Source organism: Hyla sarda, chromosome 1 (assembly GCF_029499605.1).
Source record: "Hyla sarda isolate aHylSar1 chromosome 1, aHylSar1.hap1, whole genome shotgun sequence".
NCBI lineage: Eukaryota > Metazoa > Chordata > Amphibia > Anura > Hylidae > Hyla > Hyla sarda.
In genome coordinates, this window is record NC_079189.1 from 372,507,901 (window position 1) to 372,524,602 (window position 16,702).

Consider the following 16,702-nt stretch of genomic DNA (forward strand, 5'->3'; position numbering starts at 1 on the left):
GAAGGAGCGACAGTCGGATTTTGGAGAGTGAATTTTGCTGAAATGGTTTTTGGGGGGCATGTCACATTTAGGAAGCCCCTATGGTGCCAGAACAGCAAAAAACTCTTAGTTTGGAGAGTAGGAATTCTATCAATATCTAAGTAATGATTTAATGCTTTGATAGATTGAGTCTTTATTCTTCTGCAGGTAAAATGAAGTCTCACAATATCCTAAAACTATAATCTCAATATGGAGATAATTATTTTATTCGCCAATCTAAATGGTATAATTCCATCCACTTTATCCCAATTAGTCTTAATTAAATGGAATACCATTTTTGTGTCTCTTACAAGTCTATGTAAGAATCTCCCTTCTGGTCCTAAGAAAATTGAACGGTCCATCTCATCGTCATGGATAGCCATTGGTCTGGCACCATGTGATCAGTCTGTCTGCTGGAATCTCACATTTTCTTTTGGCTTTTCCACCTGGTTTGACCTCTTTCCTGTATCTTTGATGAATTGATGTCATTTCAAAGTACAATAGGTGGCACAAAAAATAAGCCCTCATATGAGTCTGTAGGTGCAAAACTGAAAGCGTTATGATTTTTAGAAGGGGATGAGGAAAATATTAAAGTGGTAAAACCCGTTGTCCTTAAGGTGTACCCGTCAGATCCAACAAAGTTTTTTTTTTTTTTTTTTTTTATATATCACTCAGTACCTAATTCTGACCATGTACATCTAATTTTGATGTGCCTAGCACCTTTATTTTTTTTTTATTACACTTTTCATTTAGCTCACTAGTCTGAATTCCTCTCAAAGGGAGGGGGCGTGGCCTCACAGGTCTCCGCCCCTCCCTCAGTATGCTGTCTGCTCACATCTCCCCTAGCATTAGCAAAACTACAACTCCCAGCTTGTCCTCACTGAAAATGTTCTAATGAAAGCAATTGCTAAACCTATTAGTTATATATACTTTACAACATATCAAAAGTTTTTGTATCTGACAGTGCCCATTTAAGGGTTTATTCTCTTGCTGGGTCCGGTTGCCATATCCCCAAATTGTGGTGTCAATACACCCTAATGGACTTGCCATATATGGTCAAGTTTTGTGGGCATGCTTTATGTGTTACGCAGTAGTCATTGTGTGGAAAGGAATCCTGTGTTACAGTATCTGCCTCTAGGTTTACATGTATATGGGACCAGTTGAAGCAGTGGAGACTGTGAAATGGATGTAGTCCAGTCATCCTGCTCCCTCTTGTTCTGTTTGTAATCCGCATGGATTAAAGTCCTGAAAAGTTTTTCAACTGCAGCTATGTGAGTGCCGTGTTTTTCTTGTTTGAACTATACTTTTTTCGGGAATTGCCCAGGGGCAATTGGTCCTGGGCCACAGTTGCTCCTGGATGCTTGGCAGAAATGCCCTAATGACATCTTTGTACATCTAGCACAGCATGCTGCAGCCAATCACTGGCCTTAGTGGTCATGAGCAGGATACAATACACAAGGTGCTTCTGGTGGTGCACTCCAGAGCAGCAGTGGCCCTGTTGCTGTGCACATGACGACATTTCCTGATTCCAGAGTCTGCAGACATAATAGGCATGCCTATACTTTCAGCGGAGTCCGCACAGGAATGTTCTGCCGGCACTCCGCTGTCAGTGGAGGACATTCCATCGCATGAACATCAGACTTCTGACACTACTGGTCTTGGCAGTCTCAATAATTGCTCAGTTTTTTCATCCACTGCTTTAGTTTGGTAACTTTCCAGCATGCAACCTCATCATCATGTTATGTGCAGGAATCCATAGCTAGCATTGTGCTCCTACCAAAGCCTCCACAGTTTTTGGATGGCTACTGTAATTGACCAAAAATTGTTGTCATTTTGAGTAGCAAAGAATTAATCAGTTGGCGCCAAATGATTCACGTGCATTATAGTGCCAAAGGCAATTTTGCCAGAAGCATTAAAGGGGGTACTCCCGTGGAAAACTTATTTATTTTTTTTTAAATCAACTGGTGCCAGAAAGTTAAACAGATTTGCAAATTACTTCTATTAAAAAAAATCTTAATCCTTCCAGTACTTATTAGCTGTTGAATACTGCAGAGGAAATAGTTTTCTTTTTGGAACACAGAGCTCTCTGCTGACATCATGACCACACTGCTCTCTGCTGACATCTCTGTCCATTTTAAGAACTGTCCGGAGTAGGAGAAAATCCCCATAGAAAACATATGCTGCTCTGGACAGTTCCTAAAATGGACAGAAATGTCAGCAGAGAGTACTGTGGTCATGATGTCAGCAGAGAGCTCTGTGTTCCAAAAAGAAAACCATTTCCTCTGTAATCTACAGATCCTAAAAAGTACTGGAAAGATAAAAACATTTTAATAGAAGTAATTTACAAATCTGTTTAACTTTCTGGCACCAGTTGATTTAAAAAAATAACTTTTCCACCGGAGTACCCCTTTTAAAGATATTTTTATTGTGTGTACAAGGGTGAAAAGTTAATTCTGCATTGTTCCTAGCACGCTTAGACTTCCATGAAATTGACTGGAGCCAGGCATGCTTTCTATCTTATGGATCAGCATTTCTCCTAGGGTGCATTCACACCACGTTTTTGCAATACAGTTCCCGTATACGTTTTCAGTGTGAAAACTGTACGGAACCGTATTGAAAACCGTATACATTGACTCTCCATTGAAAACTGTATGCCAAAAGATGCATCAGGTTGTGTCCGTTTTGCATCCTGTAAGGTTTTGTCAGTTTTTTTTCCCGTACACCAGACCGTTGTCTACCACGGTTTTTGGTCCGGGTGAAAAACTTTTAAACCCCTTAAGGACCGAGGGTTTTTCCGTTTTTGCATTTTCGTTTTTTCCTCCTTGCCTTTGAAAAAATCATAACTCTTTCAATTTTGCAGCAAAAAACCCATATGATGGCTTATTTTTTGCAACAACAATTCTACTTTGTAATGACGTTAGTCATTTTGCCCAAAAATCTACGGCGAAACGGAAAAAAAAATCAATGTGAGACAAAATTGAAAAAAAAAACGCTGTTTTGTAACTTTTGGGGGCTTCTGTTTCTACGTAGTACATTTTTCGATAAAAATGACACCTTATCTTTATTCTGTAGGTCCATACGATTAAAATGATACCCTACTTTTATAGGTTTGATTTTGTCATACTTCTGGAAAAAATCATAACTACATGCAGAAAAATGTATACGTTTAAAATTGTCATCTTCTGACCCCTATAACTTTTTTATTTTTGTTATTTTTGACGTTTTTAGCGGTACCATTTTTGCATTGATAGGACTTATTGATTTTTTTGCACGTACGCCATTGACCATGCGGTTTAATTAACTATATATTTTTATAATTCAGACATTTCCGTACGCGGCGATACCACATATGTTTATTTTTATTTACACTGTGTTTTTTTTTTTATGGGAAAAGGGGGGTGATTCAAACTTTTAATAGGGAAGGGGTTAAATGATCTTTATTCACTTTTTTTTTTTCACTTTTTATTTTGCAGTGTTATAGCTCCCATAGGGACCTATAACACTGCACACACTGATCTTTTACATTGATCACTGGTTTGTCATAGGAAACCAGTGATTAATGATTCTGCCGCATGACTGCTCATGCCTGGATCTCAGGCACTGAGCAGTCATTTGGCGATCGGACAGTGAGGAGGCAGGTAGGGAGGGACCCTCCTGCTGTCCTGTAAGCTGTTCGGGATGCCACGATTTCGCCGCGGCTATCCCGAACAGCCCACTGAGCTAACCGGCATACTTTCACTTTAGACGCGGCGTTCAACTTTGAACGCCGCGTCTAAAGGATTAATAGTGCGCGGCACCGTGATCAGTGCCGCGCGCTATTAGCCACGCCGTGGCCCCACATTATAGATCGGGAGTGGACACATGACGTTCCAGTACGTCATGTGTCCTTAAGGGGTTAAACATGGGAGTCAATAGGAACCGTACAGAACTGTATGTGTGTACGGTTCTGTCAGGTTTTCACCATATGGTCTTTTACTTTGCACAGTTTTTATTTCTTGGAATTTCAATCAAACAAGTGAAACTTTATTTATAATGGAGTGAAAAGTTAAAAACGTATACGTTTTTTTTTCATATAAAACGGATGCAACCAGACATTTTTTAAACCGTATACAGTTTTTAACCATATACGGGGTAAAATTTGTACACACGTTTTGATACAGTTTAGTCCAGTTTTGAGGAATCAGTTTTCCATCAAAAACCTGATACGGGAACTGTATTGCAAAAAAAAGTGGTGTGAATGCACCCATAACTAGATTTGTTTGTAGAATATGTTTATTGGAATGGACATAAATATAGCCTCCATGGCTTGGAAGTCTATCAGAATGCTCTTGAAAATGTCATATGCCATTCATCATTTCCAATGTATTATTGCCACTTATGTTGCGTTACCTGCTGCATAAAACAGAGGATAAGGTTTTACAGCTCACATAGTACTTTGTAGCTAAATCGCACTGCGGTTCATCATTTACATTAGTCTGTGTTTGGCAAAGAAACTCGCATTAGCTTCAGTGATATTACTATACAACACTCGGCTTCTAGAAGATAATAGTCTGCAGCTGCCAAATAGGACATTAAATAAATAGGTGTGTCTCTCATCCGCAGCTCAAGTTAAACAAAGCAAAAATGATGAAAGATGCAAGTCGTTGTAATGTACATGTTAACTCTATAGAAAATAAAATGATCAAATCTGAGTGAATAGAATCTGAGTGATTCCTTCAGTAATACAGTGTATATCAATGAGGCCACTCCCTTTTTATTTTATTTGTATTCTTTATCAAATTTATTTCTAAAAATATTACTGCAAATATGTAAACAATATAGTAATCCAATGTTTTATTACTGGTTCTTCAACTATGCAAATGTAATTTCTCTCTATTATTAGAATAAACTTGATAATTATTCAGCTGAGGCATACACGATGGCCTCTTTCTTACTGTGTGATGCCATACAGTTAATTTCAAGATCAGAAACCATTTAAGTATGTCTTTACCTTCATCATAGAAAATATTTTTTACATATGTACTGTATGAAACTATGTTCAGTCAGTTCATTTTGAGTCCAAAAATATGCTTGGCTTATAAGCAAAAGGAGCCTTAAAGGGGTACTCCGCCCCTGGCCTCTTATCCCCTATCCAAAGGATAGAGGATAAGATGTTAGATCGCCGCAGTCCCGCTCCTGGGGACCCCGGGGATAGCCGCTGCAGCACCCCGCCATCATTACTGCACAGAGCGAGTTTGCTCTGTGCGTAATGACGGGCGATACAGGGGCCGGAGCAGCGTGACGTCATGGCTCCGCTCCTCATGACATCACGGCCCGTCCCCTTAATGCAAGTCTATGGCAGGGGGCATGACGACCGCCACGCCCCCTCCCATAGACTTGTATTGACGGGGGCGGGCCGTTACGTCACGAGGGGCGGAGCTGTGACGTAACTATGCTCTGGCCCCTGTATTGCCCGTCATTACGTGCAGAGCGAACTCGCTCTGCGCAGTAATGATAGCGGGGTGCTGCAGCAGCGATCCCCGGGGTCCCCAGCAGCGGGACCGCGGCGATCTGACATCTTATGCCCTGTCCTTTGGATAGGGGATAAGTTGTCTAGGGGCGGAGTACCCCTTTAAATTTTAGAGCTTTTTTTTTTTGTTTGTTTCCTTTCTGGAGTGTTTTATGCACATTTTCTTTGTGCTATAGGAAAGTTTTGGTATGTTTTATGCTAAACAGGTCTTTGCTTGCCAATGTCAAAAGTGTTTTTGAAGGATTTAGTGCCCGAAATGCATTAACCCCTTAATAATGGACGTAAATGTACATCATGGTGCCATGATGCGCGCCAGGTCCCGGCTGCTATCAGCAGCCAGGGACCCGCCGGTAATGGTGGACATCCGCGATCGCCATTAACCCCTCAGATGCCGTGATCAATACAGATCACGGCATCTGCGGCAGTGTGGTACTTTCAATGGATGATCGGATCGCCCACAGCGCTGCCGCGGGGATCCGATCATCCAGCATGGCAGCCGGAGGTCACCTCACCTGGCTCTGACTATCTCCCAGGGTCTTCTGCTCTGGTTTGAGATCGAGCAGACCAGAGCAGAAGATCACCGATAACACTGATCAGTGCTATGTCCTGTGCATAGCACTGAACAGTATTAGCAATCAACTGATTGCTATAAATAGTGCCCTATGGGGACTATTAAAGTGTAAAAAGAAAAAAAAGTACAAAAATGTGAAAAAATCCCCTCCCCAATTAAAAGGTAAAACATCTGTTTTACCCCCAAAAAGCGTAAAAAAATAATACACATATTTGGTATAGCCGCGTGTGTAAAAGTCTGAACTATTAAAATATATTGTTAATTATCCCGTACGGTGAAAGGCGTAAGCGTAAAAATTTTTTTTTTTAAAGTCCAAAATTGCAGCTTTTTTTGTCACATTTTATTGCAAAAAAATTCATAAAAAATTTATAAAAAGTTAAACCTAAGCAAAAGTGGTACTGATACTACAGATCATGGCACAAAAAATGAGCCCTCATACCGTCCCATATACGGAAAAATGAGAAAGGGCATTTCAAACATACTCATTTTTGTTAAAATGGTTTGAGTTTTTTTTTTTTTTTAAGCGGTACAATTATAGAAAAGCATATAACATGGGTATCATTCTAATCGTATTGACCCACAGAATAAAGAAAACATGCGGTTTTCTTTTCAATTTTCCCACATAAATAATATTTGTTTGGTTGCGCCGTACAATTTATGGTAAAATAAGCAATGTAATTACAAAGTACAATTGGTGACGCAAAAAACAAGCCCTTTATATGGGTCTGTGGATAGAAATAAGAGTTATGATTTTTAGAAGGTGAGGAGGAAAAAACAAAAATGCAAAAATAAAATTGTGCAGGGCACTTTTGTTTACAGGTGTAAAAAACAAACTACATGTGAACTGTCAAGTGTTCACCGTTGTATTCAGTGAGAAGTATTTAAAAAGCTTTCAATTATGTTTTGGGTGGGGCTAATCCATGTCAGAATGAAATCTGTGCTGCACTCTATAGTTACACCTAGAGATGAGCGAAGTTCCAGTGATTCGATTCGTCACAAACTTCTCGGCTCAGCGGTTGCTGACTTTAGCCTGCATAAATGAGTTCAGCTTTCAGGTGCTCCGGTGGGCTGGAAAAGGTGGATACAGTCCTAGTCCAGCCCATCGGAGCACCTGAAAGCTGAACTCATTTGGGCAGGCTAAAGTCATCAACTGACGAGCCGAGAAGTTTGTGACTAATCGAATCACTGGAACTTTGCTCATCTCTAGTTACACCTACAGCAATTACCCAACCCATGAATAATTCAATGAATCATAAATTATGAAAATTAATACATCTTTATAATCCAATAAAAACAGCATATAACATGCACCATTTAAAAATATATCCCAAAAGGACAAAAAAAAATGGATGGTACTGGGGTGAGCCTGCAGGAAATATATATTTAATATTCTGTATCTCTCCTGGATATAGCCGTTCCAACTAAACGAGTCGGAGGATTGGTGGGGTACAGGAGTGAGTCCTAGTAGGCACTGTATGGGCCTATATATATTTATTGCATGCACTTATGTCATTATATGGTGATTGTTTGCTTATAGTCTTTAATGTTTATTTACTTACAGTATATACTTGGGCACGTTACTGAGTGCTCTTTTACTTTATGGGAGAGCCATATTACTACGCATGAGAAGTGTTTTTTTTCACTCTTTTATATGTATATATATTGCTTCCTTTTCACTCCTAGTTAATCTATATATTGCTTCCTTTTCACTCCTAGTTAATCTATATATTGCTTCCTTTTCACTCCTAGTTAATCTATTTTTGTATGCAACATTGGGCCGTTTATATAATGCATGTTGGTGAGGCATACAGCATATTATATATATTTCCTGCAGGCTCACCCCAGTACCATCCATTTTTTCTGTCCTTGTGTGATATATTTTTAAATGGTGCATGTTATATGCTGTTTTATTGGATGTAATAATAGATTTATTAATTTTAATTTGATTCATTGAATTATTCATGGGTTGGGTATTGCTGTAGGTGTGTATGTATTGTCATTTGGAAACTCGCCCTGTGTTTGAGACATACTATAGGTTACTATACTATAGTTTTTTTTTTTTGTGTTGCTGCACTCTATAGTGTTAACATGATATAGTGTGGATTCCCACTGAAAACAATGGTATGCATGTGAACACACCATAAGAACCAAGCATTGCTTTTGGGCACATGTGATAAATACCTGAGGTGGAAATTACCCTTTCAATGTGAGGAATATTTAATGTTGAGGGAAGAAAGGATGGAGAAAATAATGCTGTTACTGTACATTTTATCAGATGCCTAAGCACTTAAAGTGTACCTGTCGTCAACAAAAACTTTTTGTATAATGTAGATCATACTATTATATGTATATTTGCAATATACATTGGTTAAAAAATTTGTATATTTTTGGGTGAAAAAGTTCTATCCCTGCGGCTATTGCCTGTGTGTCTCTATGAGGAGTCCAAACACAGGAAGTGAGGGCAGGACAAGCAGGGATCTGTGCAGCCTCCTGGATTGTCACTTATCCTAATGTATGAGTCCGTAGCATATCACAAAGCCTCACTGCACAAAGCCCTGCTTGTCCACCCTCACTTCCTGTATTTGGACTCCTAGAGACACACAGTCATCAGCTGCAGGGACAAAAATATACACATTTTTTTTTACCAATGTATATTGCAAATTTACATATAATTATATTTCCTACATTATATAAAACATTTTTGGTGATGACAGGTACACTTTAAAAACTGCATAGTGTTAAATTCCCAACCTTTGCTATGCAGATCCATCCTGAAACTACCATTGTTCATTGGGTCTGGTTTATAAAAGGGGTTTTATCCCTACCCACAGTATTGGAGATAAGATTGAAGTGGGTACGGCTGATTTTGACCTTCTGCTATCCCGAGGATTGGGTTGTGACTTCATTGTTTGTGGAAGATGCTAGAGATAGCCAAGCAGTACTTGTCCATCTCCAGAAGCTCCTGTTAAAAATAAGTAGAGCTGTGGTGTGTAGACATACTCTGTGCTTTATTCTGATTCTGATCCCCTAAGATCATACAGTTACTTATCCCCTCTCCTGTGGACAAGGCGGTAGGTGTTAATGTGGGTTGTAGCCTGATATATCAGGTGCCTTGATATTATGGGAGGTTATTCTTATTGGTTTATACATATGTCTATCCTATGTTTATTGCTTTTGATTGGCTGCCATTTTAAATATATATTCGCATTTGGTCTTGTTAGCTACACCCCCAGATGAAGTGCCCAACAGTGAAACATGTGTTGGGGTAGGTATACATGGGTCTGGCCCTACACATAACTTAGTCCTTTTATTCATTGTTTGCTGTTTCTGTTATTAGGATACCCATATTCAGTACAGTTCCCTATGTTCTATGTTCAGGGGTTCAGGGGCCAAGCCTGTGTATACTTTCCAATATGAGTGTTGGTGCAATTAATGTTTGTCGTGATTTATATCTTAAATTTATGCTAATAAATATTATTCTGTTTTAATCTTTTCTTGTTACTAGAGTATGCCTTTTTGGAATTTATTATCTCTCTGTACACTATCTCTCCACTAACTAGTTTGCTAGTGATAGCAGACACAATTAGTTGACATGTCTTGTTTTCTGTATGTCACTTATTAGCTTTGTAGCTGTGGCAGGCTGTGACAAGGACAGCAGAGTGCAGGGGATGTAATGAAAGCTGTATTATACAACTGAAGGCTCAAATAAAGGACCACAACAACACTATACACAGAATGCTTACATAAAGCTGTTTATGCAGCTTCCCTTTCACTCTGGAAAATTGGACTATATGCTTTTTTTTTCTTTTCTTTTTAAGACTATAAGGTTAAAGGAGATCTGCGGTGTATAACACTCTATTCGCAGGATAGGGGATAAGTGTCTGATCACAGGGGGTCCAAACACTGGGACCCCTGTGATCTCCTGTACGGGGCCCCGCGCAGGAAGCGTGTCGGATGCAGCATGATGCAATGGCTGACGTGCCCCCTCCATGTATCTCTATGGTAGAGATGGAGATGCAGCATTTGTGCATCACCGCTTCTCCCGTAGAGCTGTATGGAAGGGGGTGTGTCACCGACCACACGCGCATTAGCCGCGGAAGAGTCTGGACCCCGCACAGGAGATCCCAACCCCCCCCCCCCTTTACCCCCCCTTTACCCCTTATGAAAAGGAAAAGTTTGGGTCTACACCAGCCTGTTAGTGTAAAATTATTATTTTTTTTTTACACTAACATGCTGGTGTTGCCCCATACTTTTTATTTTCACAAAAGGTAAAAGGAAAAAAAGGCCGCCAAAATTTGTAACACAATTTCTCCTGAGTACGGAAATACCCCATATGCGGGCATAAAATAATGCTCTGCGGGCGCACAACAAGGCTCAGGAGTGCGAGCGCACCATGTACATTTGAGGCCTAAATTGGTGATTTGCACTGGGGTGGCTGATTTTACAGTGGTTCTGACATAAACGCAAAAAAAATAAATACCCACATATGACCCCATTTTGCAAACTACACCCCTCACAGAACGTAACAAGGGGTATAGAGAGCCTTAACCTCCCTGACGGTATTATTCTGTCTGGAAATTTGTACCAAAAGCGGTACAATTTTTTTAACTGAATTTCACATCTCCCTCTGCCCATTTCACATCTCCCCCGTCACATTCCCCCTCCCTTGTCACATCCCCCGTCACATTCTCCCCCCTCCTTGTCACATTCTCCCCCCTCCTTGTCACATTCTCCCCCCTCCTTGTCACATTCTCCCCTCTCCTTGTCACATTCTCCCCTCTCCTTGTCACATTCTCCCCCTTCATGTTACATTTCCCCCCCTTCATGTTACATTTCCCCCCCCCTTGTCACATTCCCCCCCCTTGTCACATTCCCCCCCTTGTCACATTCCCCCCCTGTCACATTCCCCCCCTGTCACATTCCCCCCCCCCTTGTCACATTCCCCCCTTTGTCACATTCCCCTCCCCCCCTGTCACATCCCCCCTTCATGTCACATTCCCCCCCCTGTCACATTCCCCCCCCTGTCACATTCCCCCCCCTGTCACATTCCCCCCCTTGTCACATCCTCCCCTCTGTCACATCCCCCCTTTGTCACATTCATCCCCCCTTCTCACCTTTTCCTGCAGCAACTACACTAGGATTGCCGGGCAGATTTCAAACCTAGTGTATTTGCTGCAGAACAAGCCCTTTCCCCTTCAGCCAATCACAGGCTTTACACCACTGCGGCCTGTGATTGGCTGAAAAGTGAAAGGTCCTAGAAGATGAATAATGGAGAGAGGACACCCCGGACCGCACGGAGGGGAACGGCATCTGCAGGGACCGGGACTAGGTGAGCAAAAGGTTTTTTTATTTTACTACTTCTTCCTTTTACACTTAACTCAGTGTTTTTCTACCAGGGGGCCTCCAGCTGTTGTGAAACTACTACTCCCAGCATGCCCGGACAGCCTTTAGCTGTTCGGGCATGCTGAGAGTTGCAGTTTTGCAACAGCTGGAGGCCCCCTGGTAGGGAAACACTGACTTTTAGTATTTTTCTTTACCTGCTCTGGTCGGCCCCCGCAACGGGAGCCGACCAGAGCAGATAATCGCATGTTTTCCCGGGGGCCGCATCGCTATATCGCATTGCTTTTGCGATATATCGTGCAGCCCGGCCGGGAACTCTGCAATTCTACCCCGAGCGTGACTCGGGGTTACCGATCCTGGCAGGGAAAATTAACCCCGAGTCACGCTCGGGAATACCGCTCAGGAGGTTAACACCCCACAGGTGTTTGACGTATTTTCGTTAAAGTTGGATAGGAAAATGAAAAAAAAAAAAATGTTCACAAAAATGCTGGCGTTACCCAAAATTTTTCATTTTTAAAAGGGAAAATAGGATAAAAGACCCCAAAAATTTGTAACCCCATTTCTTCTGAGTACAAAATACCCCATATGTGGATGTAAAGTGCTCTGCGGGCGAACTACAATGCTCAGAAGAGCAGGAGTACCATTGGGCTTTTGAAGAGAAAATTGAAGGCCACGTGTGTTTACAAAGCCCCCATAGTGCCAGAACAATGGACCCCCCCCCCCCACCACCACATGTGACCCCATTTTGGAAACTACATCCCTCATGTAATGTGTCTGACAGATGTTTGGAACAGTGGTCCGTAAAAAGGAAACATTTTATTTTTCATTTGCTCAGCCCACTGTTCCAATGATCTGTCAAATGCCAGTGGGGTGTAAATACTCACTGCACCCCTTATTAAATTCTGTGAGGGGTGTAGTTTCCAAAATGGGGTCACATGTGGGGGATGCCCACTGTTCTGGCACCACGGGGGGCTTTGTAAATGCACATGGCCCCTGACTTTCATTCCAAACAAATTCTCTTTCCAAAAGCTCAATGGCGCTCCTCCTGTTCTGAGCATTGTAGTTCGCCCGCAGAGAACTTGACATCCAAACATGGGATATAGAAATGGGGTTACAAATTTTGGGGGTCATTTTCTCCTATTACCCGTAAAAATGTAAAATTTTGGGGAAAAAAACTGCATTTTTGTGAAAAATTCGTTTTTTTTCTTTTCCACATCCAACTTTTACAAAAAAAGTCGTGAAATACCTGTTAGGTGTTAAGGCTCACTGTACCCCTTGTTACGTTCCTTGAGGAGTGTAGTTTCCAAAATAATATGCCGTGTTTTTTTTTTTTTTTTATAAAAGGAATTTATCAATAACTCCTTATCCCACCACATGTGTATAGTATAATAGTACATCCCCAGCACAGTGCAAACCTTTTCAGTCCAGTGCACTTTCGCCAGTTCTATGTTATGGAAAAACAATTAGAAGTATGGGAGTATTTGCTGTGCTGTGATTGGCCAGAGAAGTAGGGGAAAGAAAGCCTTGCGTGTATTACTGACAGTCAAGCACTGGTTTTGTCCCTGAAATGAAGAGCATGAGAAATAGCTGTACACCATGAAGGAAACTCTTAGGTTCAAAAACAGCAGTGATAACACTCTAAATGACCTTGTCACCACTCCGAAGGATTAAAGTCATCAAACGATGCTGTTTTCTTTTTATTAATTTTTTTTTTGTAAATTTGAAAGTATGATTTAAATACAGCAAATAAAAAGCTGTTTTGTTTAATACAGTTGGACATGCACCATGGGATTCTTCCTTAATACATTCAAGCAGAAGTGCTTGTATTAATTATAAAGCTGCAGAGTAATAGTTTTTTTATACTACGACCCTTTATTTTAAAGGCTCAAGGGAGTGCTAGCCAAGAAAATGGCAAAGATTTCTAAAAACTGCTCCAGCGAAGTAGGATATAAACGGGGCAACTCACCACATGCGTCTTCTTCAATCTTCTTTATTCAACAAAGTAGAAAATACATATAGTGCAGGATCAGGGTGGACTGTATAGACAGGGGGATGTTGATCGGGGCTATGGTGCTGTATCGCGGTGTGCGCTTCAGTGGGCCAGTGAAGCGCACACTGCGAAACGGCACCGTAGCCCCGATCAACATCACCCTGTCTGTACAGTCCACCCTGATCCTGCCTGCACTATATGTATTTTCTACTTTGTTGAATAAAGAAGATTGAAGAAGACTCATGTGGTGAGTTGCCCTGTTTATTTCCTTCTTTGCTGGAGCTTGTATATTGGACTGACTGCTATACAGAGAGCAACACCTGGCGCAGGTCAGCTAGCAGAGGTACTGACATATTGGCTGATTGCATAGGCAGCAGTGCCGAGTGTTTCTGTCATCTACATATGAGGAGTTTCTAAAAACTGCAGTGTGTATGTTTCTGTGGGTTAATTCCCAGACAAGATCTTCTCTTGGGTATAAGGAACAGATGCAAATATTGGAATTAGAAACACCTAACAAAGCTTTAGGTTTAATTAGCTAAATATAAAGGTTGACAATGCTAAAAAGTGGTTAAACAGTCATTTGTCTAAAGAGTTCTAGTTTATTTGTCAGCATGATATGAGACTAAGGGCATTCAGCAATATAGAGCAAAAATAATTTTACTACAGGGGATACATTTGTTTTACATTTTTTGTGTATAATTATTATACTTCAGTGTAATGCAATCTGGTTTACGTTTCAGATTGTGCTGTGCACACCCCTGTTTGGTTGACATTATTTCACCTAGGCCATCTTCACATATACAGCATTTGACACCTGTATATAGAATGCATGTCACCTAAACTGACCCATGTAATGTCTCCTTACTGTTGTATGTTATAACATACATTTATTTTATATTGGGGTGCCTAAAAATAGGCAAAAAAAATTCCAGTGTCCTCTCTCCCAGATGTCACCAGCCTTTTATTGACATACAGGGCTATCTGTCCGGCAGCAGCCCCTTGTGTGCAGTCTGTGCGTATGCCAGAAACGGCAGCATGGGCGGATCCGCAGATTTCACACACACACACACACACACGGCCAACTGCTAGCAGAGTAGCCTTGTGTTTCAATCAAAGGCCACTGGGAAAGAGGAATGTCAGATCCAAGCAACAGGAGTCAGTTTAGGTGACAGATGCGCTAAAAGTTTCTTCTGCCATAGTACAAAAATGTCATGAAGAAACAGATAACTAAACTGATCCCATAGGTTGTTGGGCCATTGGCATTAATTTTTAATGTGGTATTTCTCTGAATGTGAACAAAGCTAGGAACACTAGATCGGTGCATGAGCACAGAAATTCCATCAGCTGTGTCGGACACAAGCATAAAAAATGCCCACAAACAACTGAATATCAGAATAGGCTGTTGAAAAATATTGTTAGTGAAAACATATATGCAATGTGCCTAAGTCTAAGCTTAAAATTTTCCTGAGCAAGCCACGTGCAGATTTTCACAGAAGTCCTAAAAGTAGATAAAGAAAACCACATCAAAAAAGTCTTGCTTACAACATATTACAGTATCACATATCTGTAGGTGGCAAAAGTATACGAACCATTAGGATAAGCAGATAATTTAAAGGTAAAGTTAGAGCCAAGTGTTTTTAATAAATGAGATCACAATCTGGTGTGAGTGAACAACTTGTTTTATAGAACAGGGATCTGTCAAAGTCTGATATTGAAAGTGTGTCATGGCACGAACAATGGAGATTTATAAGAACCCCATAGTTGTTGATGCTCAGGCTGGAAAAAGTTACAAAACCATCTCTCAAGAGTTTGGACTCCGCCAAACCCAACAATAAGACTGATTGGTCCAGATTTACTTTTGCAAATGTGCAGTTACATATATCAACCAATCAGATTGCTTCTTTCATTCTTAAAAAGGCCTTTGAAAAATGAATCAAGCAATATAATTGGTTGCTATGGGCAACTGGTCTAATATTTTGACTCATTTGTTTGATTTAATTCTTTGTCTACTTGTTTATAAATCTGATGTTATTTTAAATGACATTTATGCAGTAATATTGGAAATTCTGAAGGATTTGCCAACTCTTTAAGAACCACTGTATTTCCTAGCAAGTGATGCAGTGTATAGTGACAGTGTTATCTCATAAACAATGGCAGGCAGGGTTCCCCCACAAATCAAAAGGGGAAGGGACATTTTTTACAGCATATTGCTTTGTCAGCCCTTTTTAAAGTGGGTTACCCCACCAACAACACTTAGTTTCACAGGATAGTAGAAATATAAATATATAAAATATATATATTCACTGGGGATCATACTGCTGGGATCAATGGTGGTTTTGAGTACAGGGGCCCTGAGTCTTCTGTGAGAATGGAGTGGCAGTCACAGTCAGTTTATTGGTTACATAATGTATTCCAGCTGGACTTATGCCAAAAGAATCTCTTGGCACTAGATCTGGTCCATTTGGGGAGCCAACTCTCATGAATACATCAGACTATTGTCCCACACTTTGGCATTATTCAGCAATTTATGCCGCCCTCAGAAAGGGCAATGTAAACAGACTAACTGGTTTCCATTCATAAGGCATCTTACACACACATATATATATATATATATATATATATATATATATATATATATATATATATAAATTATTTTTTGTTTTAAACAATATTTAAACATTTTGTGTTTGGTTTTTATTTCAGGTGCTGTAGCATTGAAGAATTTGGAAATTAAAGAAAATGCACTGGTAAGAAATAGTTTAGTGGACATATTTGCTACTGCTTGAACATACTGTGGCACACGAAACATAAAAGGATACATAATGTATGTTTAAATAGGACTGAACTGCATTTGGGCTACCACTGCAGATCCTGGTACATTACACTTTTTCTGTAATGCAAATTTCAAATCTGAATTGAACAAAAATCTGCACTGTATGAACTACAACATGGATTCTCATTCAAAACAATAGGACACAGATTTCACATTTTTCATGTGGACACTGTCATTCTCTGTCAGAAACTGAGTGAGATATACCCTGTGTCAACATACCCTTAGAAAGTTAAATAGTAAGTTGTTGAAGGCTGTGATCCATTATGGTCTTTAGTAAGCTTCCTCAGCCACAGGGCCTAGCTAGTAGAAAGTACAGTACAGTAGTTCAGTTGCCAAGAGATAAATATCTTACATTCTTTAAAAAGAGGCACTGTCATCATCATTAATTGTTTATATGTAGCAGAAAATGTCAGATTAAGACAATCTCTATTGTATTTCTGT

At 40.3% G+C, this 16,702-nt stretch overlaps 1 protein-coding gene across 2 annotated transcripts in view; it reads left to right on the plus strand.

The window, feature by feature from the left end:
- The window catches only part of VPS13A (vacuolar protein sorting 13 homolog A), a 350,725-nt gene that overhangs the window by 41,880 nt on the left and 292,143 nt on the right, over nt 1-16,702 (plus strand). For both annotated transcript variants that reach the window (XM_056523518.1, XM_056523526.1), the window contains exon 2: nt 16,132-16,175. In XM_056523518.1, the coding sequence (XP_056379493.1) occupies nt 16,132-16,175 (44 nt within the window). The remainder of the gene's footprint in view (nt 1-16,131; nt 16,176-16,702) is intronic.